This window comes from Arachis duranensis, chromosome 8 (assembly GCF_000817695.3).
Source record: "Arachis duranensis cultivar V14167 chromosome 8, aradu.V14167.gnm2.J7QH, whole genome shotgun sequence".
In the NCBI taxonomy this organism is placed as follows: Eukaryota; Viridiplantae; Streptophyta; class Magnoliopsida; order Fabales; family Fabaceae; genus Arachis; species Arachis duranensis.
The window spans coordinates 11,299,799-11,322,048 of record NC_029779.3 but is presented as its reverse complement, the minus strand read 5'-3'; the positions used below and the strand labels follow the sequence as shown (position 1 = coordinate 11,322,048).

Genomic DNA, 22,250 nt, shown 5'->3' with positions numbered 1-22,250 from the left:
ATGTTACGATGGGTAACCGGAGATTAGTGGACTGGACTCGTTGGGTTGGCCCAATCGTCTAAAGGAGAAAGCCCTTTGACTAGTTCCGCGTCTGAGAGCCTCTGTCCGACTTGTGTGTATGAGAAAATGGGGGGTGGTACCTGCAAAGACACTCCGATGCCTAAGTTAGCAAAGGGGGTAAGCAGATTTAAAGAGTATTAGAACTTAGAGATACCTGAGGGGTGTCAGTTTATTTATAATGGTGAACCAATAACCACCGTTGGAGTAGTTCCATCCTTTAAGGAGGATAACCGTCCTTTTATCTTAGGAAAGTTGAAATATGACTCTTGGAAGTGGGTTGAGAGATTTTAGGGGTAGTTACTTATTTGAATAAGTGTTATCTGCCATCTAATCTTCACTCCCGACTTCCTTAGACCAAGTCGTCGTTAGATCCGACTTTTTGATGGAAGGTCGGTGTCGAATGAGGCCCAATCTTTGGATTGAGCCTTTTATTTAAACCTGGGTCTTAGTGTTGGGCCAAAGTATGAATAGGACCTTTTATCCCATGCAACCTTTTTATAAAAATAATTTAATTTTATAAATTTGTGTCATAATCTATAATATCATGACAGAATCAACATAATTTTAAAAGATTTACATTTCCGTAATATTATTATGAGTAAAAATAATAGTTAAACATCTAATTTGAGAACACAACCAGTAATCACAATAATTTGTTATTATTATTCAAAATTATTTTATAGCTTCCGAAGAACCACCTAACTACTTTCAAATGATTAAAACAAACGAAAATATTCACATGATGATATCTTCACGTAAAGATGACATTATGAACTATTAGATGGTTCAATCAAACATATTTGAAAGAACGCGCCTACCAAGTTTGAAGGAAATTCGCAGATGCAATACAAAGGGCTCTAAACTTCTAATGATATATGGTAAAACAAAATTTGATTTATTGGAAAAAAAAAATTGCTATAAAACCAACAAACACCTTGGCAATATATACAAAGTGCGTTATAGTAGTTGCATTAAGGAAGCTTCTTCACTCAAGTTTCCTCCTCACAAGTCCTTTGAAAAAATCAAAGCTGTCACCAAAATAGAAAATTATTTTCAATTTCAATCTCAATGGATGTTATAAAAGTGCAATAACACATTTGAAATGTTGATTGATCATGTCTTCCTTCTAGTTTTCCGACCAACACCGACCTCCCCTGCTAAATCATACAAAATGAGGGACCACTATAGGGGAGATTGGCGTAGGTCGGACAACTAGAGAGGGGCCGAGGAGAATTTCACTAAAATTTAAGGGACGTAACTGCAAATTTGAATTGTTATGGTGTTGCTTACCTATTACCATCAGGGTGGAGCTCACACAACTGACTATCATCACCAACAGCCAATAAATATCCTGAAGATGTCAAACCCTACAAATGCAGATAATTAAAGAAATTGAAACTTACATTACTTTCTAACAACATATTAGTATTACACACTGTTGAAGTTATATTATCGAAAATAATCATTGTTAATAGTTATCACATAAATTGTCTAGTTCTTTTTTTGTTTTCTTGTTGCAGACTCTATCCAATTCTACAGTGAGTTGGGGAAATATTTTCATCTGCAATACCTGAATAGTTACCACATGCTCGACCACATTGTCGTCGTTCTTTTCTTGTACAATAACTCTCTGTCCACTGCATGACATTTGGAATATATAGATGAATGTACGGCCGTTAAACCATTTCACGTATAAGAACGAACGCCATATTTCTATCCGTATAAAAGCATAAGCTGTATCTAAACACAGCGAAGCCTTGTCTTATTAGGCGGAGTCAGCTATACAGATCAAATGACGGCAAAATGCCCTAAGATTTGAGTGAGGTGTATTGATGTGAAACTGAAGTTGGATAAGGAAGAAATAAAAATCAAAAGTAACAAATTTTAGACTAGATCAAACTATTTGCTCCTGCATCAGATATATTATAACCAGATAACCATTATAGAGACTGGTTCTGCATTCCAAATCCCAGATGTTCAAGCCATAGATTTACTTGAACCAGTAAAGTGAATATTCTTTCTATTCTGTATTTTTAAAAATCTGGAATTTCCTTTATTGACATACTAGTGGGGTAACTCGAGAATTTGAGAAAGTCACCTGTGCAACCATGTCTTATAATATAGCTCCTCCAGGCTTTGAAATCCTGCATTCAAATGAGAAGGCCAAATTCAAAATCAACTTAGTGGCATACGCAGTGATACAAACTATTGGAAGCAGTTGGTTAAACTTACAAGAAGTCAACGGAAAATAGAGCAAACTCAAGAAAACTTAATCCAGAAGAAGTCAATGGAAAAACTTTAACTGCATTTGTTGTATCTTTTTTTTTTTCTGAGAAAGTATCTATTTTGTTCCTCCACAGATTGTAGTGACATCACATCAGTCTTTGATCTATCTATCAGTTAGTCTCGGTTTTGTTAGTTTTAGGACCATTTTGGTGTCACTTTCAGGATCAGAGGGTATTAGATGAATATCATAATTGGGGTATAATGTCAGAGAGGACAACAACAAGAACAACAATAATTAATTGAGATAGTTAGCACAGCACCTTGATCGATAAATAGACGATAAAATGTCTCAAATTTGTTAAAAAAGGTTGCCAGAACATCTTCTCTTTGAAATCGGTAAGCCTCCACTGACAATTCTCTAAGTTTTGTATTTAAGCACGTTGTTGGCTTCTCGTTATTGACATTCAAGCCTATACCTGCAATTTTATAAGCATGGGATGGCTATCAACCTACATCATGAGCATAAGCTTTAAAAAATTCTACTCCAATCCAATCTCCATTAAGGAAAATTAGAGTATTAACAGAGAATAGGGATTTAATAATACATGGAAGTACAATCAGTCATAATTTATTAGCCTTTGCTATACAAGAATGTCTTGCTACCTGCACTGACATTGAACTTCTTCAACTTATAGGTTGAGGTGCAAAGAATGCCACCAACTTTTAAGCCGTTTAAATAAAGATCATTTGGCCACTTGATTTTGACGTCAACAGAGGGTAATCCCTGGAATGGAAAGTCGTGGAATAAAAAACATTTAAGATATGTATCAATCCGAAAACAATTAATATTTGCAAAAAATCGCACCTTTTGATTTCAGAAACTGACTAAGCACAAAGTAGAAGTTCTTTTCTAACCCAAGAAACTCATTCAGATTTTGTAACATTATGATGCCGAAAATTGATCTTCCTATTTCTTTCAGAAAACTTGCAGCAGATGGGTCCTATCTAGTTCACGGGCAGACTAGGAATTAAGCCAATACTATAAAACTAATCACTTACATTTTTGTTGCAAATATCCTTCACTGCTTCTGTAATAGCAAGGGAAACCACATACTGCACCAACGGAACTATTCGCCCATCCTCCATTTGCAGAGTAAAGGAAAACAGGAGACAACCTAAGGGAGACTCCCAGACATTCTTTGACCGACCTGAGAGTAAGCGCTCAGATCAATCTTGGCGCAACATATAACATTTATGATCAAACAGAACAAAGAATCACAAAAACTCAAATGTTGTATCAAACCTCGCCCCTTGGTCTGAACATCAGCAAGACAAACTGAACCAATAGGAAGCTCACAAAAGTTGCTACACAAAAATTGTACAATATTTAGGATGATACAATGAGAATGGAAATCAGCAAGTGGAAAACAAGATAGAAACTTGATAAAAGTAAGGTTAAGAGTTTAGACACAAACAAAGTATAGAAATTCAGATACATCACAATTTTTCAGCTGATCCTTCAAAGTCTAACCAAAGCATAGTCTATGAAACACACAGTACAAAAAAATTAACCGAAGTGATTGCTCAGTAGATACGTACTGTGAAACTACATCATGTGTAGAAGCTAACCGCGGCGACCAAACAAGAAGCCTGCCAAATGTATCAGTGCAAAGAGAATTCATGAAAGAATCAACATTGAAGGACCTTCTCATAACATTTTCACCATCCAATTCTGATTGCAAAACAATTGATAATTCTTCATTGTCAGGGAGCTTGAGAGTGTTACTGCTCTTAATAGCTTTAGCAGCTTCTATCTCTGCCAATGATTTACCGCATAAAACCAGTGTGCTGCAATCCACTACTAAAAAAAAAGAGCAAAAAAGTATGGGAAGTTACTTCATTTGATTGAAAGCTTCAAACTTTAGCTTCTTCAATTTTTATCAAAAGATCCGAACTATAAACACATCCTTAATTGCTCAATGAATGATAAGAGTTTGATATCACCCCTCAAATTAGATACAGTGAAGCTTTGAGCTTTTTAACTACCCAATTGCAAAGCTTTAAACTTTTTAATTACCCAATTGTTTAGCAACGTTTTTGTAAGAACAGAAAGCGATGGTGACCGAACCTGAAGACGCCATGAACGTGGATGCAGAGAGATTATTGCAGTAGCAGTAAGAAACGCTTGTTTTGTTCACTGGTTTTGATCTCAACGAAGGATAACGCAGCAGAGAGTGAAAGAGAAGAACCCGCAACAGCATCAACCTACGCTCCGTTTCTTTTTCAAGTCTTCAACTTTGTCGAAACGTTTCTTTTTCTCCAAGTTCGTTTAAAACAAGACCCGGTTTTGATAGGATCATATCAATTGGGTATGGGGGTTTTATTTTCGGGTCGGGTTGACCCAAGGCGTCGATAACGAAATTGGAGCGAAGAGAGTAATCAAAAGCAGAAAGCAAAGAGAGGTGGTTCTAGAGAGTAATGGAGGATTTGCAGAGTGTTCTTGTGGATCGCAACTTAACAGTTTCCAGTGTCCCAGAAAAGGGTCGTTCCCTCTTTGTAACAAAGGATTTTTACCCTGGTGAGCTTCTCTCTCTCTCTCTCTCTCTCTCTCTCTCTCTCTCTCCAAGCTGAGTTGTATTGCTAGTTTGTATTGTAGTACTTGCTTGCTACTTTTTCTCTTTGTTTTGTTAGGAATTTAAATGCGGGATTTTGGTGTTTGCAGGGGAGGTAATCATAAGTCAAGAGCCTTATGTTTGTGTTCCAAACAACAACTCAGTTCAGAAAAGGTGCGAAGGATGTTTTACAACAACTAACCTTAAGAAATGCTCACGGTGCCAAGTTGTGTGGTACTGTGGAACCTCTTGTCAGGTTTGCTGCATTTATTGTATTTTAATCACAGCTTCCATGTTTTGCTGCCCCTCATGCTTCAGTTAAACTTAAAAAGGTTTTGTTTTTCTAGTCAAAATTTTTCATTTTCGATCAATTTGACATTGGTCAGAAAAGCATTAAAATGTGTTTAGGGTATAAACTCTTGATGATGCTGAAATTTTTGTTACTTATAAGGAATATCAGGTTTTTGTTAACTGATGGCTTCATCTCTTACCTCAGCTGATAGCTGCTTCAGCTTTTAACTTTTATGTACATTTTTCTTTTTATGAATTGCAGAAGTTAGAGTGGAAGTTTCATCGTCTTGAATGCGAGGTCCTCTCTAGGCTAGACAATGACAAGAAAAAATTTGTCACACCATCCATTCGATTGATGGTTAAACTTTATCTTCGAAGGAAACTGCAAAATGAGAAGGTGAATGTATACAACTGGTGACTGACATTATGTAGCCTATACTTCCTTTTCTTGTTTTATGGACGTACCGGTATTCGCAGTTCCTAATTTATTAGTGATGTCAAAGTAAAAGGCCATCATTTCTGGTAATATGTTTCATAGTATTCTGTTGGTAAGAATCTTAGTAATTTGTTTGGTAATCACTGCAGTTAGTAATTGGAGACTAAGAAGTTAGTATTGAATAGCAGTGGACATTGCTTTGCTAGAATCTATCCCTGCTTAAATTTGCTTATTGTTTTGCTTTATCTACAAATTGTAGAATGCCATTATTCTTTACCTTGGTGATATATTCTGCTTCTTTCAAATGCACTTGAGGACTTAATTAGGCCTAAAGTTCCTATTTATGCCTTCAGTAACTTTCTTCTGTGATCTGGAAAGCATTTTTCAACCATTGATCTGAACATTGGTCAGCTAAGAGAAATTGGTTTATTATTCATTTTATTGCCAGATCATACCAAGCACTGTTATGGACAACTACAACTTGGTGGAGGCTTTAGTGTCTCGTATCCTTTTAATATTTATCTTGTCTTCTAACTTTCAATGTAATGAAGTTAGATTTTTTTTATATATACTTTTTTTTTTCATTTATAACATTTCCATAGTCATTGTTCTCTTTAACATTCTCTTCCATGAAGACATGTCTGACATCACCAAGGAGCAACTGCTGCTGTATGCACAGATGGCTAATCTAGTAAACGTGATACTACAGTGGCCTGAAATCAATATAAAAGAGATTGCAGAAAATTTTTCTAAGGTTGTTCCTCAAACCTAATTTTGCTTATGTAATTGTTCTATGTTGTTGTCTTGGAAAAATCACTTACAGCACTCTGGATTGATGAAAAAGTTGTCTTTATGTGGTACATACATTATGTAGAATTGAGACTCTGATGAAACCATTCTAAGGTCAGATCCTTCTAATCCTGCAGTTTGCATGCAATGCACATACCATTTGTGACAGCGAGTTGAGACCATTGGGAACAGGATTGTATCCCGTTATTTCCATTATCAATCACAGGTGGGGTTAAAATAAAATAAAAAGCGCTGTCATCCTACTTTTTCTTGTTAGTCTTCTAATGATGGCTATGCCATATAGCTGCTTGCCCAATTCTGTGTTGGTTTTTGAGGGAAGGTCAGCGTCAGTTCGAGCTGTGCAACATGTTCCCAAAGGTAGTGAGGTATGTATTGCTTTGTCTTGCCTTGGTACAAATATGAATTACTGGTATTTGTGCAGCGAATTGAATGCTTACAGTTTTCTTTATTTTTAAAGGTACTAATAAGTTACATAGAGACTGCTGGAAGCACTATGACTCGACAGAAAGCTCTCAAAGAGCAGTACCTATTCAATTGTACATGTCCTCGCTGTTCTAAACTGGTACCTGCTAGATCATTTACACACAAGATCTTCTTCTTTGATTCATAGCATGGTATATTTCAGTAAAACTCACATGCTGTCATTGGCTAATTCAGTTAAGTTAGTTTTGAAGGGCCAGTATGATGATATCCGAGAAAGTGCAATTCTAGAAGGATACAGATGTAAAAATGAAAAATGTGATGGTTTCTTGCTTCGTACTACTGGTATGTGACTGACTATGGCCATCATAAATGTCAAATATGTTGAAGAAAAACATTATCATCATTTACTGGCTATTAAATTTGTAATTTCATGTTACATCTTCCCCTTATGAACAAGAATGAGATCTAAGATAGAGAGTGATAGGCAACCTGCCTGGTGGTTTTATATCTTTCTTATCAATGACATTTCTTCTTTTTCCAAATAATTTGCTGAATTTGAAGATGGAAAAGGATTCCAATGCCAACAATGTGGTCTGGTTAGGGAAAAGGAAGAGATAAAGAAAACTGCAACCGAGATAAATTCACTATCAGAGGAAGAAGCTTCTAAGCTTTCATCTGCCGGCTGTATCCTCTAATTGTTTCTCAGAAGAACTTACAGTGTCATTATTTTATCAAAACAAACAGAAAAACTTATAATGCAATTAGCTAGCACCTTAAATATTAAGGCAAGAAGTCAACTCCTTCACTACTTGTAGATTATCAAGAAGCTATTTCCATATATAAAATGATTGAGAAACTGCAAACAAAACTCTATCATCCTTTCTCCATCAGCTTGATGCGAACTCGAGAGAAGATTTTGAAGGTTGGCTCCTCTTTCTAGTTCGCTGTCTATTCTGCTATTATTTGCTTATTATGTAATATCTTGCATAACTTCTATTATGATTTCTTTTTCTTTGCCAAATAAAAACTAAAAACCTCTGGTCTTGTGCTATCTCATATCTCTACATTAAAGGGCTTGTTCTTTGTTGGCACGCGATGTAACAATGTTTGCTCGATAATTTATGTTACAACTCTGAAATAATGGATGGAATAATATGATGTTTTTGTCCTCTGCAGTCATTGATGGAGCTGGAACATTGGAGTGAGGCTTTAGCATACTGCAAATTGACCATACCAGTCTATCAAAGTATGTGCATGTGCTATGTATAATTTAAGTGACTAGAATGGTGCAAAACCTAAACCATCTTAACTATATTTATCATAGTTCGGCTTCCCGAATTGCTTTGCCTGTTAGGTATGAAGTTTACCATTAATTGCTTATATCCATTTCTGAACTACTTTACTCCATTGCAGGTGCATATCCAGCTATTCACCCTCTACTCGGTTTGCAGTACTATACATGTGGAAAACTTGAATGGTTAGAATCTCTCAACTGAAGCTTCAACTCTAAACTCTTTTAGTCTTAAACTGGGTATAGGGTTGTGTTAAAGTTTTTTCTTTTTTAACTTGATGGAGCATCTGCAAGAGTCTTATATATCATGAGATGTGTTGTAGGGTTTAGGGAAAAGATATCTCTAAGCAAGAAACTCTGTTCTGTTCTTTTGGTCTACCTAGCGGGTGAAAGGCTTTGTTAATTTTTACTTGATAGCGAGGTTATTGGGCCTAATATACAGGTATCTGGGAGAAACAGAGGAAGCCGTGAAATCACTGACCAAGGCAGTGGATATACTAAGGATTACTCATGGGACAAACACACATTTTGTGAAGGAACTTTTGATGAAGTTGGAAGAAGCCCGCGCTGAAGCATCTTACAAATCTTCCTCTAAAGAGTAGGATAGTAGGATTCAACTGTGATTCCCCAATACTTCATGTTATTAGGTTTTAATAGCAAAGTGTTAAGTGTAATTTGCATTTTTAAAGCAATAATTAATGAACCTATTCTTGCTGCTCCACTGAAATTTTATACAAATCCTGTACTAAATAAATTGAGTTGCTTGTTACGTATAAAGTACACAATTCCACACAATATGGCTTGACCAATACAACTGCATTTTTCACAAGTAGATTGAAGAGAACTTGTTTAACAAATCCTAATTTTTTTTTAATTGCCCCTAATGAAAATCTCTACCTTTCTTGATTATCTACTTGTTATCCGAATTTGCCAAACGTGCCTGCAGCTGAATACACAATTCTGATGCTCTGGATAGCAGTTTTCCTTGTTGATCTTGCGAATTTAATGACTGAGGAGTTACCAAATTTGCGGGATCATCAAGGACCTGTTGGAGCTGACAGCATAGTTGGGATGTTACAGGGTCATATTTACAAGTTTCAGCAATAAGCTGAAGCAACTTACAGCCTTGGTCTTGGGACAAAGATGGAATACTTGGTACAGGAGGAACAAGAAAAGGATGTTGGAGTAGCTGAGGGATTCTCCACCTTTCATTGCGATCCCATGCAAGGCATTTCTTCATAAGATCCATAAGCCATGGGTTTGGGACAGGTTCATAGGTAATTTCATGGTTTGGATCAGTTATGACTTTGAATTTTGCCCAAAATGTCTTGTATTCAGAAAAAGGTGTTCTCCCATATACCATTTGATAAAGGATGCAGCCCAAGGACCAGATATCTGACGGCCGTCCACACTTAATTACGTTTCCATTTGCATCGGTCTCATTACACATAAATGCCTCTGGAGACATGTAACTAAGAGTTCCCACCTACAAGAGTTGAACAACTCAGTAAACAATTACTGACATTCCCCGTAAACCCCCCCCCCCCTCCCTCTTATTTTTCTTTAAAAAAAAAGGTGTAATTTGGAACATAGTCTATAAAGATTATGAGTAAATTTTTATAAAAACTGCAATCAAGACCTCATAAAATATGACCTAAATTTTAATAGGGTAAAGTACTGTTTTGGTCTCCAACGTTTGGGGTGAAGCCTATTTTGGTACATCAATTTATAGTAAAAGCATTATTTATAGTACATCAATATGACCTATAATAAAAGCATTATTTATAGTACATCAATTTTGTTAAGTGTTAGTAAGGGATTTGATAGTGAGATAACATTGATGCCATTTTAAACGTTTTGGGATAAAAATAGAACGATTAAAACGTTAGGAACCAAAATAGGATTCACCCCAAATGTTGGGAACCAAAATAGTACTTAACCCATTTTAATAAAACCGCTTAAGAAGTTTGTAACATCACAAGTATGCAGGTATTCACCGCATGTGGGAATAGCTCAATACAAACAGAATAAATAAAAGAAAAATAAAGGTCAGGCATACCATGTGAATAAAAAGGAAGGTAAGCATTACCTGTGACTCCCGTTGGATGTTAGTTGTATCACTCATTATTGCTTTGGCTATGCCAAAATCAATTAGTTTCAGGGAACCCCTGACAAGGAGGAAGTTGGCTGGCTTCAAATCAGAGTGCACAATACGCTCCTCATGAATGGTGTTGACAGCCTGAAGAATTTGCTGCAAAAAGGATTCAGTAAAATCCTTAGTTTACTCGCCAAGCATAGGAAAGCTCCAAAACAATACAAACTCTATCCCAAAACGTTAAATGGATCACCATAGACACACGAATGATTGAATATCTATCACACTCTCAAACAAGAATAAATTGACATTGAAGCATATGCACATAAGCAATGTTATCATACCCTCTGCAATATCTCTCACTTTAGTCAGTTGCACACACATTGTTTTAGATAATTCAAACAAGAGAATTTAGTGACTGGGAATAGCAGTAGTTATCAAACGTGCTAGTGAGGATTTGAAACCTGCCAATAAAATCGCAGCCAGTTCTCATCAATGGTCTGGTTGCATCCATCCAGTTCCTTCCACTTCTGGGACAACATGTGAGCCAAATCAATTTCCCCATATTCAAGTACCATGTATATATATCCATCATCCTTGACTCGCCCATCCTTATTACTTAAGGATCCTTTCATGACTTCTGCTAGCAAAGCTTTGTCGGTCACCTATTTGCGAGATTGAGTTAATACAGAATACAGCAGGACACAAATAAGATAATATCTATAAACCCAACTCCAGAATTGTAAAATCACAAAAATCATCAACTGTAACTTGTCATACACTCAGACATCTGGAGATATATGAAACATCAATAGCAATAGCTAGAAGCCTAGAAGCAGGCCACATTTCAAAAATAAAAAATTTAATAGAGTACCTCATAGTCTATAAGCTGTATAATGTTATCCTTTCCTTTCAGCCTATTTAAATACTCAATTTCTTGACAAAACCCATATGCTGTAGCATAATCCCGACCCTTGAGCTTGATCTTCTTAAGTGCATAGATCTTACAGTCTGAAGAGATCACCTTATGTACCTCGCTGCTTCCTCCACTGCCTATCTTGCCAAGCCTTTGATAAAGCTTGCCATTGACTTTAAAAAACAAATCAGGGTCATAGGTCCTTTTCCGAGATGTTGGAACTTTACTACTTGCACCCTTCTCTCGTTTTTCTAAGTTAGAAGACTCTGACTTCACATCTGAACATGAAGTTTGGGGACCTGGAGCCTGGGATTGTGGGTTGGAAATCTCTGCAGGCTCTTTTGCTATAGTTGACTTATTGTCAAGACATGACGAATATTTTGAAATGTTATTTTCTTTTACCTTGCCTCCCTGTTGCTCCATAGATTGGTTGTGCTCCTGAAGTCCCAACTCTGCATCAGCAGAACGGGGAGCTTGGGAAGCTGTTGCTGCCTTATCAATTGACATTCTATTAATGTCCTTCGGGGAAGTATTTGCAGGTTCAATAACCCCTTCAGCTATAGATTTAGGATTAACATTAATCTCCCCCATAGGTTCCGCTGTTACACATGAACCACTATCTACAAGCAAATGAGAATAACGAGTTGTTGAATTGAGCATGGGAGCAGAAGTTGAATGGACTGAGGTAGTTGTAGCACAAGAAGGTCCCACAACTGAAGATTGAGTTGCTGGCTGACTTAAAAAGTTTCTGAACTGCTGGAGATTGTCCTGAGTAACAGTAGTTCTCTTAGGCAACATAGAACTTATTCCTCCCTCGGATCTCAAATTCATGTTACATTCTACCCTTTGATGATTCGAATCTTGCTTGAATCCAACTGGTGGATCATGTTGGCTGCTTTCAACCCAATCCATTTCTGTCAATCCAAGTGAACTCATATAAGATGACAAGTTCTCCAACTCAGTGCCCTTTGCAACATGGGCCCCTGCATGTTAAACGAGGAGAAAATATATGGCAGGCAATACCGACATGTTTGGTGTATGCACAACATCAGAAACTAATTCCAACCCGAAAAAGAAAAATAAATTCTTTGACACTGCAAAAATGAACTTTCCGAAAAACAATCCCTTAAGGAGGAAAAATTAGCAAAAATTACCCTGTACGCTAGTGTTGGTGTCAATCGAAAACTGAACTTTCTTCAGACCATCCACATTTGAAGATCCTGCAAGCAGGGAAGCCACACCAGCAGTGTTAACACCCTTCCCCTGATGTTGTTGCACATGTGCATTGAACGAGTTACAACCTTCGCCATCATAGGTATCGTTGCAAGGCCCTGAAATCAAAGGAGGCGTAATAGAGGCGCTGTTTTGACCTTCAGCTGCAGCAGTTGCTTTCTTTATTCTGCGCGGAAGCAATTGCTTCGACGACACATCTAAAGGCTTGTTCACATCCACAGCAGCAGTTGCAGTTCCAGACAAGTTTTGTTGCGGAAGCACTGAGCGCTTCGGCCTTATGCAATTGGACTGCATTGAACCTGAGAGAATTCCCCCAAAAAAAAAAACAGAAAAACATAAACCCTAGACTTAACCTCTAGTAACATTAAACTCAAAGAGAGAAAAAAAATTGAAGTTTAAGAATCAACGAAGCTACTGCTCAATTAAACAATGAATAGTAAAGAGGATTACCGAGAGGGCGGTGGCGCTTCAAGGCAGCTTGAACATGGCGGAGGAAGTCAGTAGGAGAGTTGGAAGAAGAGGAAAATGAAGAGGAGGTAGCGGTGGAGGTGGAGGTGGAAGTGGTGGTGGTGGCTGCTGCGGTTCCAGTGGCGGAGTTGGTCGGAAGGTTAGCCTTCCCATCCATGGAGCAATAATCTCCGCCGCATGCTGATGAAGGGAACACCCCCTTACTTACTTCGACAGATCCATTCCATTGATTTTCGACTATTCAAAAAGCAAGTGGTAACTTTATCCTATCTATGAAGAAGACAATGTTTATAATGATGATGATGATGACGAACGACGAAGAAGAAGAAGGTATCCAAAGCACTCCAATCTGTAAACGGAGAAGAAGAAGAAGAAACCCAGAATTTTGAAAAGGAAACGAAAATGCTCGTTTGGCGCTCCCACTATCCTCTTCCCATCTTCTCGTGGGCTTCTAATTTTTTTTTGTCAGAGTAGGCTCGTGGGCTTCTATTGTGCTTTATCAAATCCAATAGATAATGGGCTCGTTCAGTTGTCTGTCGCTTTTTCTTCTTTCTAGGCCCAAAATAAACTCATTCCATATTGGGCTCTGACATTGCATTTGGGCTTGGAGTTAGAGGGTAGTTTTTTGTCATGGGACTCTCCTCCCAAGGAAATTACTAGGATCCTCCATGAGGATGATAAAAAGACCACATTGCTCTGAATAACTTGAATCTAGTTTTATTTTCTTTTGTTCTCTTATGGGGATTTAGCCCCTTTTAATACTAAAAAAAAAAAACTTTTTTTAAGTAACTTATTAAACCTGACTTTTAAAAGATATCTTTATAAAAATACATTTATATTTGATTTAATAAGTACATGTTAATTTTAAAATGCTCCTCTTAAATGCTTCCAAAATAACTGCTAACTTTTAAAAATTACAAGTATAAATATATAATTTTTTTATATTTATCAAATACAAAACATAGTATTTATGCTTTTAAAAAAAATTACAATATTTTTTCAAAAAAAATTTACTAAATCAAGAATAAATTATCCACTTTTGCTACAAGGAAACAATTTCAGTTATAAAGAATATAAACCAACTTAATACTCATAACTAATTAAAATTCTGAGCCCTCAATTATAATTAATTTACCCTTAAAATTAAATTGTCCTTTTCAATAGTGAAATATATGGCATGGTAGTAAAAGATTTGATTCTCCCTCTTAACAATCAAAATGGAGTAAGAAATATTTTTGTAAAATTTTTTGGAAGGGGGAGGGGAATTGGTACATTTAAAACTTAAATGTGAGATAAGAATCAAACATTATCCTAAAATTTAATGTACATGTCTGCATGACAGAGTTATAAGTCAACACATACTTAGTGAAAGCTAAATGATACCTTACCAACTAAGAATAAAGTGTGAATCTTCCAACTACAAGTCTTTGATTCATTTTATCAATGAGACAAATTGAAAATCTTACCCTCTGCAAATTTCAGGCACCAGAAAAAGGACACCAAAATATTTCCAGATACTACCCCAAAAGTAAACCCAACAAATTGGTTTGTGTTTTTTTAATTCGGGATATAAAATAAAAATACTTTATATGTTTTGTTCTTATCAATGTATATTCCTACTTGGAACTAACCATTAAAGAACTGACTAAGAAATATTCCCATAACGTTACAAAAAGAAAAAGAAAGAAATTAGTATTATTATTACCGAAATGAAAGAACAATCTATAGCTACCAGTCAAGCACTCTCTTTTTAATTGTCTTTAATTTTCAAATTTCAAACATAAACCTGAGAAACCCTACTTTCAATAGATACTTTGTAATTTTTAATGGGCATAGTTGTGAATATAGAAATTAAAGCTGTAAGAACTCAAAGAGAATCTGTTTTGGCTTTTAATTTGAAAAATAGTGAAATTAATTAATTTCCCATGGTGTACTGGTTCAAAATAATTTGTACTTTTAGATTTTTTTTTGGAGTTTGAAATTAGTGAGGTTTTGAAAAAATAATTAAGATGTTTGTTCCATTATCACTAAAAATATTAAATAAGAAATAGTTGTCCTAGAATTATTATTTGATCTCATTATTGTAATGTTTTACATCCAGCAGTGTAAAATAATTATTCAATTTGGATTTTCTAAAACAAAAATCTTTACAAATAATTGTGTCCTAAAACAAATTTAAACAAGATCAATTATGTTCTTTAAAAAAAAATCCTTCTTATCAAAAGAATTAGGAAAAGAAATACTTAAATAAGGCTACAAAATATATATACCTAGATTATTTTAATTCAATATTTTTTTATCATTTCTGAATTAATATATATAGTTAATTAGACTTTATAAAAATAAAATTACACTTGTTTCTACCAAAAAACAAAATTTAGCCACCATATTTTAACATTGAATCATGATAAAAATAAATGAACATATTTTGTATTTATCACAAAATATTGTTACAGTTACTAAAATTTAATATTTAACCACAAATAATATTTCCTATAATCTTTTAATTCGAAATTTATATTCTTTATTTTAGTAAAACTGTTTTTTCTTCCATTTTTTTTTTCTGTATGAGCACAACAATAATTTAAAACACGTCATAAAATAGAGTATTAAGTGCTTGTTTGAGCGTCATTATTTTGTTAAAAAAAAATATTTTTTAATAAAAAAATATATATTTTCATTTTTTAGCGTGTTTGGCAAATTTCTAGTAGTAAAAGTAAAAGCAGTAAAAAAATAAAAAATAAAAAAGATCTTTTGTGAGAAGCTATAATTTACATCTTTTTTTAAAAGATCTTTTTTCCTTAAAAAAAAGATGTTTTTTATGTGATAAATAAACAAAAAGTACTTTTATATTATTATACCCAAACATAATTGATAGATAAAAATATCATTTTGCATGAGATATCCAAACATAAAATTACTTTTACTTCTTCATAAAATCTTTTAAAAAAAATAACTCAAAAAAAGATCTTTTTTTAAAAACTCATCCAAACAAGCTCTAAGAGTCCCAATTTATGTTTTAAAATTTTAAATCATAAAAATAAAATAAAGTAAGATATGCTACTTAGTTCCTAGTAGTTAGAAGAGAGGACAATAAAATCAATATGTGATCTGCGTGTGTCACATTTTTGTTTCTGGCATCACTTTTGGTGCCCTCAATAACTGACACACTTCTCTTTAATGCATCCCCACGAGAACCAATTACATGTCTTAACACCTACTCTCTTTCCTTCTATTTTCTTAAGCTCAAATATATTTGTTAGTTGGATAATGTTAAAAAGATAAAAAAATTATTAAAATTTATTTTATTTAATATTTATTAATTTTTATAATAATTAATAAATATTAAATAAGACAAATTTTAGTTTTTTTAGATTAATTTCTTTTAATTATTAAATATTTTTATTTTTAGTTTTTACTCTAAATTTGAAAAAAAATGATTATTTAAAAGAATTATATTTCATCATTGTCATGCTTTTTTTTAATAATAAATAATTATTATGTTTTTAAAACATATTAACTATTATCCACATTATCGAATATCATTCTTATTACTACCATTACTTTGGTTAATAATTTTTAAAGTGTTTAGCTAATTTATATTTTAAGAATGCATGTTAAATTTACAAGGTTTATAATAAGTAATACAGAATTAAATCTTTTTAATACATTTAGTGTAGTTGTTAAATCGAAAAATTTTAATAATAAGATCTCTATTCTCGGTAATGTTCTAAATCATTATATGGGCAAGACAATTTCATATCATATCATTAGAGAAGATCTTTTTCTAAAACTCTTTGATTATCACGCTTAATGAATTTATGACTAATACTTTATTTAGATAGATGATAAAAAAATTAAAAAATGAAAGAAAAAAAAAAGTAAATTTTTTATGTTATTTGAATGAAAAAATAAATAAATAAAAAAATGAAGCGAAGATTTTTTTGTTTAAATAAAAAAAATAAAAAGAGAGTAAATTATAATACAACAACATTACGTTAAGAACTTTATCTATATTATATTTAAATTAAAGTATGCATTATATGTTTATTTATCTAGTATATATAATATTTAAATGTGAATTTTTATTATAATAATATATTAAAACTAAATTTATATTAATAATCGTTAATAACAATATAATTAAGGATATTATTAAAAATATGTAAAAAATAATATTTTTATTGAAGATATAAAAAGAAAAATAGAATAACAAGAGTTAGAAGTAATTTTATGTTTTAACTGAAGTAGCAGCTCTATATATTAGAAAAAAGAATTATAATTTGGTGATGTATATTTTTTATCTACTCATGTACAACCCTAATAATTTAGTGTATTATTATTCAGACTAATCTTCTCGAGTTCAATATACTCTTTTATTTTATTGTCTTTTAAATTTTAGTTCTTTGTTATGAATTTTTTGTTCATTTTTTATTTCTTAAGCTCTTGTACTTAAGTTTTTATATGATATTAAGAACTTCTGATTTTTTTTTTAATAATGGATGCATTTCTACATTCATCTAGCAATTCACCTTCTAGCAACAATAACAATTCAATTGAAAATTTTGCCAACAACAACAACAATAATATTTTTACTAATTTCAATTCCTTTTCTTTTTCATCTTAGTTGTTCAACTCCCAATCTTTTATTCCGATTAGTGATAAATTAGGAGAAAGAAATCACAAAACTTGACAACAATAAGTATTGACAGCAGTTCGAAACCAATTTTTGAAGAATTGATGATCAATCTTTAGTTATTGTGCATTCTTAGGTACTAATCTATTCTCATGGTCATACAAAAAGTAAACTAATATCAACAGACCCTCCACTAAAATTGAGTTTTAGAGTCTTATTGCATGTGAAGCTGAACTTGTCTGGATCAAAAACTTTCTTTTGGAATTATAGATTGAAATACCTACAGTTCCAGTTATTTGCTATAACAATTTAAGCATTGTGCTTCTCACAACCAAATTGATATTGTATGATAAAAAAAAAGCATTTTTAATTGGGTTATGTTAGGTAATTAATAATTTTTTTGAACAACATGAACAACCACCAATCAAATCAAAACACACTACACCTCCAAATTATCCACCTAAATCTTAATATTAGAATAACTATCGGCACACCTAGTAAAATGAACATCTGATATATCTCTGTTTACATTATTTAGTATTTTTATTGTCTACCTATACTTTTCCTTTTCAAGTAGACATTCAATTCGTCAAAGACAAAGTCAATTCGAAGCAACTACAAATTGTCCATATACCAGATAGGGATGGCAAAACTCTTCGAGACGCGGGGATTCCTACGAAGACTGCCCCGAATGGGAATCCGACTGTGGGGAATTTTTTCTGTGGGGATGGGGACGGAGGACGAAATTCCCCCGAGGCAGGCGCGGGGACCCGAGCAGGGATCCCCGCCCCATTCCCGCTAATCCCGAAGTTCATAAATTTACTGAATTGCCCTTAATAGTTTATTTTCTCATATATGTTTTTTAGTCATTTCACACACACACACAGAAACCCCAAACTCCTAATCTTCATTTGCATAACTCTTCTTCAATTCGAAATCCCTAACGTTGTCCATACTCCATCCAACCTCTCTACAGCCACCCTCTCGCCGCTCTCCCTTCTCATCGCATCGTCACACCTCACCGTGCCATGATCCTCACCGCGTCGTGCTCTCTATTTGTGGCATTCCTTTCCATAACTTTGTCGTCGTGTCCATTCTCCTTTTTGTTGCCGCGTCTCCCACCTTGTCCACTTCTCTATCTCCTGCCTCGCCGTTGCGTCCCTCCACTGCATCATTTCGAAAGAAGTCACCATTTTGTTGTTTAGATTTTTTGTATAAAATCTTGTTGTTTTTGTATAGAATGGATACTTACACCTCTATTCACATGGAAATTAATAATTAGTTAGAATTATCAGATAACTAACAAATGGGGTCCCCGTAGAAAATGGGGACCTGTAGGGAATGGGGATGTGGAGCAATATTCCCCCACGGCGAAAAACGAAGACGTGAACGGAGAGTAAATTTGGGAATGGGGATGGGGAGCAGGGAGACATCCCCCTGCCCCATTAACATCCCTAATACCAGAAATTGAGCAAATAGCTAATATACTTACTAAACCCATTTTAACCTCATCGTTTGAAAGATTTAAGACCAAACTCAGAATTGTTCCTCGACATAACTTGAGTTTGGAGGGGGATATTGAGGATATAAAAAAAAGTATAATAAAAAGAAGGGGTTAAAAGTAATTTCTCTTTTAACTAGTGTAACAGTTCTATATATTAGATGAGAGAGTTATGATTTGGTGATGTATCTTTTATCTACTTATGTACAATTTTAATGGTTTAGTGTACTATTATTTAAGCTGATTTTCTCGAATTCAATATATTATTTTTTATTTTATTGTCTTCTGAGTTTTAGCTCTTTATTTGTTATAATTTTTTTTGTTTATTTTTTATTTTTTGAGTTTCTGTACTTAAGTTTCTATCATTTTTATTTCTGTTTTTTTTTTTGTAATTTTATTATTCAAATAAGATAAAATATTTTTTTCATTATTTTTTCATTTTTTATTTTTTCTCAAACCAAACAATACCTAAAGATGTTTTATAATATGAAGTTTTAATAAAAACAAGATAATGACAGCTTAATAGTAGAAAGCATTCCTTATGCTTAGCTTCCAGCTCACTTTTGTAAGGGAGAGGTTGTAAGGTGTGGTGGATATTCAGTGATCATAGGTAGTGTTGATTATGATGGACGTAGAAATGTAGTATAATGACTAAGAAGATATGATAATTTATTATTTATGTGTCTTCTAAATTTTTTAGAAAAAGTAATTTTTTGATATAGTATCAAAATTTTTATAATAAAAAAAAAATTTAAAGTTTGATTCTTAGAGATTCAAAAGAAATAATTTTAAAATAAGATAAATAAAAAAAATGATGGTATAAATAGAATTAAAATTTATTTCAAACATTAAATATTAAACTAAAATAAAATTAATATTAAGAATATTTTTTAATTTTTTAAAAAAATTTAAGAGTAGAAAATATAATTTACTTTGTTTTAAATAATCAAACAATTCCTCCATTACATTATTAACTTTTTTTTTTCCACTACTAGGTACTAGCACTTGAATAGTTTAATTTATAACCATGCTCACATCATATATTATACTAATTTAAAATTCAAAAGATAGTTAGTGACTGCATTTCTAAAGTTGTTATCTTAATGTCTAACTAAAACAAGTAAAAGAGATTAAATATATGAATGCTACTGCATATATATTATTATCAACTTTGCAGAGTTTCATTTTGCTTTTCCCAACGGAATTGTGAGACAAAAAAGCACATAATAATGCCACAATCTAAAGCCTTGATATTTGGTTACTATAGATATGGATAACTGAGTTCAAATTGTATAATCTAAAAATTTTGAAAAATACTCTTATTAAATAGATTATTCTTTCTATTATTTTCAATAACATTGTTAACATATAAGTTAAACGAATAAATTTTTGACAAATTTTATTATAAGATAATTATATTTTAAAATACGTTATTTTATAAAATAAATTAATTTTTTTCTTCTAGAAAGATCAATCAGTAGAGTAATAAAAATTTATTAAAAATTAAAGTAGACAATTTAAATTTTTTTGAAAATAAATTTGAAAGTTTACTCTACATTAAATTATTTTATAAACCGAAATTATTGTATACTATTGTTGACACTTGGAGAGACCCCTCCTCCTAAATCTTAACTAAATTAGTTTAATTGCATAATAAAAACCAATTAAAAACATAAGATTAGTTGCCATAGCATGTGTGTATGCTTGCTTAATTAGAAATTACATTCCACACACATTGATGGTAGAGTTTTGGAATAATATAAAGTTAGCGGTTAAAGCAAAATTTTTCAAAACCTTTTGTAGGGCATTAATTAAATTACTTATTACTGATTTTTATGTTAATTAAAGTGCACAGCTTTATTCCATGGCATATGGGTCTCGCATGATTTTGAGGCAAAAGGAATCAAATTACTACTAAATCAGCTTTTCCCCATTATGGTGTAATTAGTGGACTTCCTTGCAATTGCTGCAATGCTCTTACCCCAATAAACTCAACCTTGGGCGCAGTTTCAATAACGACAACCCTAATTAATTCTTCACCCCTCTCAACCATAAATTCGTGCCGGTTGGAGCTATGAAATGAAAGAAAAAAAAATTATAGCTAGTTAGTACAAAATAATATACAAAATACAAGTGTACAGTTTCTTTCATGTATATATATGCACATTATATAATAAATATAAAGATAATTTACTAAAAATGCATTTGAATTATTTTGTTATTGATAAAAATATTCTTAAATTTTATTATTGATAAAAAATTTTTTAAATTATTTAAAAATATGACAAATGTATAATTATGAATTGAAATATTCTACGTTAATAAAAAAATATGTGGTAATACATATTTTTTTATGTGAAAAATGAGATTTTTTTATGTTAATAGAGCGAATTATTTGTGATCATAATCAGACATTTTTAGCATACTTTAAAATTATTTGATAATATTTTTATCGAGAACAAAATTTAAAAATATTTTTACCAACGTCAATATAATTCGGGTACATTTTTTATTAAAATATAAAAAATTTTTACTTAGATATGTACTAATGTTTGTCAGAAATTATTTTTAATATGAAAATAGAGATGGTGTTTTGGTTGAATATTAATATTTAAAATTTATTACAGTATTGTGAAAATCATTCAATATGTCTCCACGTGTTGGTTAGGATACTGTTACATGTCCATTACACCCCCTACTTATTGCAACACGTCGCTCACATGTTGACTTCTCACCTACAAAATCTATCCATCTGTAATTACACCAAATAATCCCATTTCTAAACAAAACACCAATATTTTGTCTTGTATAGTAAAATTAAATTATTATTATTAACCAATTATTATATATCTATGAGATCTGTTATGATATGGTGCATGTCAGCGATTATGGCTGATTTGACAGTGTGACATGGTCTTTGTCTTTAATTAATTAAAGTCTTAACTAAGATTTTCGGAGGCAGTAGAAACTACTAAGAAAGGTTCCTCCAATCCTTCTACCAAAATAGTGTTAGGAAATTAAATGGTTTCAGAAAGTTTGTAGTAATTAATAATGGTGATTCAAGTCTGTCCCATATAAAGATCCGTTCAAGAATTGAAGACATCTTAGAAAGCACCAAAACTGATAACTATAAATAGATTCAAATAATATTGGAGTGCTATTTAATAATGTGAGTAAAATTTTAAATTGGACTTGATTATATATTTAGTTTAAACTATAGTACTTAAATGTCTAAATCTTATTAGCCTTTAT

General features: G+C 32.7%; 3 protein-coding genes across 6 annotated transcripts; 1 reads left to right on the top strand and 2 right to left on the bottom strand.

Annotated features, from left to right (window-relative positions):
* Positions 1-735: 735 nt before the first annotated feature.
* Positions 736-4,556, bottom strand: LOC107460788 (biotin--protein ligase 2). 2 transcript variants are annotated; one of them, XM_016079187.3, is made up of 10 exons: positions 4,415-4,556; positions 3,886-4,147; positions 3,590-3,651; positions 3,346-3,494; positions 2,950-3,070; positions 2,607-2,762; positions 2,159-2,204; positions 1,631-1,697; positions 1,351-1,427; positions 736-1,088 (listed from the first exon to the last, which is right to left on the bottom strand). In XM_016079187.3, exons 1-10 carry the CDS (start codon positions 4,545-4,547, stop codon positions 1,046-1,048), a joined length of 1,116 nt encoding a protein of 371 aa, XP_015934673.1. In that variant the 5' UTR covers positions 4,548-4,556; the 3' UTR covers positions 736-1,045. The 2 variants fall into 2 exon arrangements, with proteins under 2 accessions (XP_015934673.1, XP_052108660.1); XM_052252700.1 differs by having other exon boundaries at positions 3,886-4,144; positions 4,415-4,554.
* Positions 4,557-4,737: 181 nt separating this feature from the next.
* LOC107460787 (histone-lysine N-methyltransferase ASHR1) lies at positions 4,738-8,870 on the top strand. 2 transcript variants are annotated; one of them, XM_016079186.3, is made up of 14 exons: positions 4,738-4,864; positions 5,009-5,154; positions 5,452-5,586; positions 6,074-6,128; positions 6,261-6,379; positions 6,552-6,640; positions 6,719-6,800; positions 6,893-6,997; positions 7,110-7,200; positions 7,420-7,542; positions 7,674-7,780; positions 8,035-8,104; positions 8,272-8,335; positions 8,592-8,870. In XM_016079186.3, exons 1-14 carry the CDS (start codon positions 4,765-4,767, stop codon positions 8,749-8,751), a joined length of 1,446 nt encoding a protein of 481 aa, XP_015934672.1. In that variant the 5' UTR covers positions 4,738-4,764; the 3' UTR covers positions 8,752-8,870. The 2 variants fall into 2 exon arrangements, with proteins under 2 accessions (XP_015934672.1, XP_015934669.1); XM_016079183.3 differs by having other exon boundaries at positions 6,074-6,379.
* A 7-nt stretch (positions 8,871-8,877) lies between these two features.
* LOC107460786 (serine/threonine-protein kinase MPS1) lies at positions 8,878-13,269 on the bottom strand. 2 transcript variants are annotated; one of them, XM_016079180.3, is made up of 6 exons: positions 12,844-13,269; positions 12,315-12,692; positions 11,119-12,143; positions 10,709-10,909; positions 10,239-10,400; positions 8,878-9,635 (listed from the first exon to the last, which is right to left on the bottom strand). In XM_016079180.3, exons 1-6 carry the CDS (start codon positions 13,016-13,018, stop codon positions 9,060-9,062), a joined length of 2,517 nt encoding a protein of 838 aa, XP_015934666.1. In that variant the 5' UTR covers positions 13,019-13,269; the 3' UTR covers positions 8,878-9,059. The 2 variants fall into 2 exon arrangements, with proteins under 2 accessions (XP_015934666.1, XP_052108659.1); XM_052252699.1 differs by having other exon boundaries at positions 8,879-9,635; positions 11,119-12,074.
* Between the last annotated feature and the right edge of the window lie 8,981 nt (positions 13,270-22,250).

Excerpts from the sequence above, each read along its gene's own strand:
- LOC107460788 (XM_016079187.3), bottom strand. The coding sequence starts at position 4,547 with ATGCTGTTGCGGGTTCTTCTCTTTCACTCTCTGCTGCGTTATCCTTCG. Across the intron at positions 2,205-2,606 it reads TCGTCTATTTATCGATCAAG|GATTTCAAAGCCTGGAGGAG; the intron begins GTGCTGTGCTAA and ends ATTTGAATGCAG. Across the intron at positions 1,428-1,630 it reads AGCATGTGGTAACTATTCAG|GGTTTGACATCTTCAGGATA; the intron begins GTATTGCAGATG and ends CTGCATTTGTAG.
- LOC107460787 (XM_016079183.3), top strand. The coding sequence starts at position 4,765 with ATGGAGGATTTGCAGAGTGTTCTTGTGGATCGCAACTTAACAGTTTCC. Across the intron at positions 6,380-6,551 it reads TTGCAGAAAATTTTTCTAAG|TTTGCATGCAATGCACATAC; the intron begins GTTGTTCCTCAA and ends CTAATCCTGCAG. Across the intron at positions 6,801-6,892 it reads ATGTTCCCAAAGGTAGTGAG|GTACTAATAAGTTACATAGA; the intron begins GTATGTATTGCT and ends TTATTTTTAAAG.
- LOC107460786 (XM_016079180.3), bottom strand. The coding sequence starts at position 13,018 with ATGGATGGGAAGGCTAACCTTCCGACCAACTCCGCCACTGGAACCGCA. Across the intron at positions 12,693-12,843 it reads GAAGCGCCACCGCCCTCTCG|GTTCAATGCAGTCCAATTGC; the intron begins GTAATCCTCTTT and ends GAATTCTCTCAG. Across the intron at positions 9,636-10,238 it reads ACATCCAACGGGAGTCACAG|GTGGGAACTCTTAGTTACAT; the intron begins GTAATGCTTACC and ends CAACTCTTGTAG.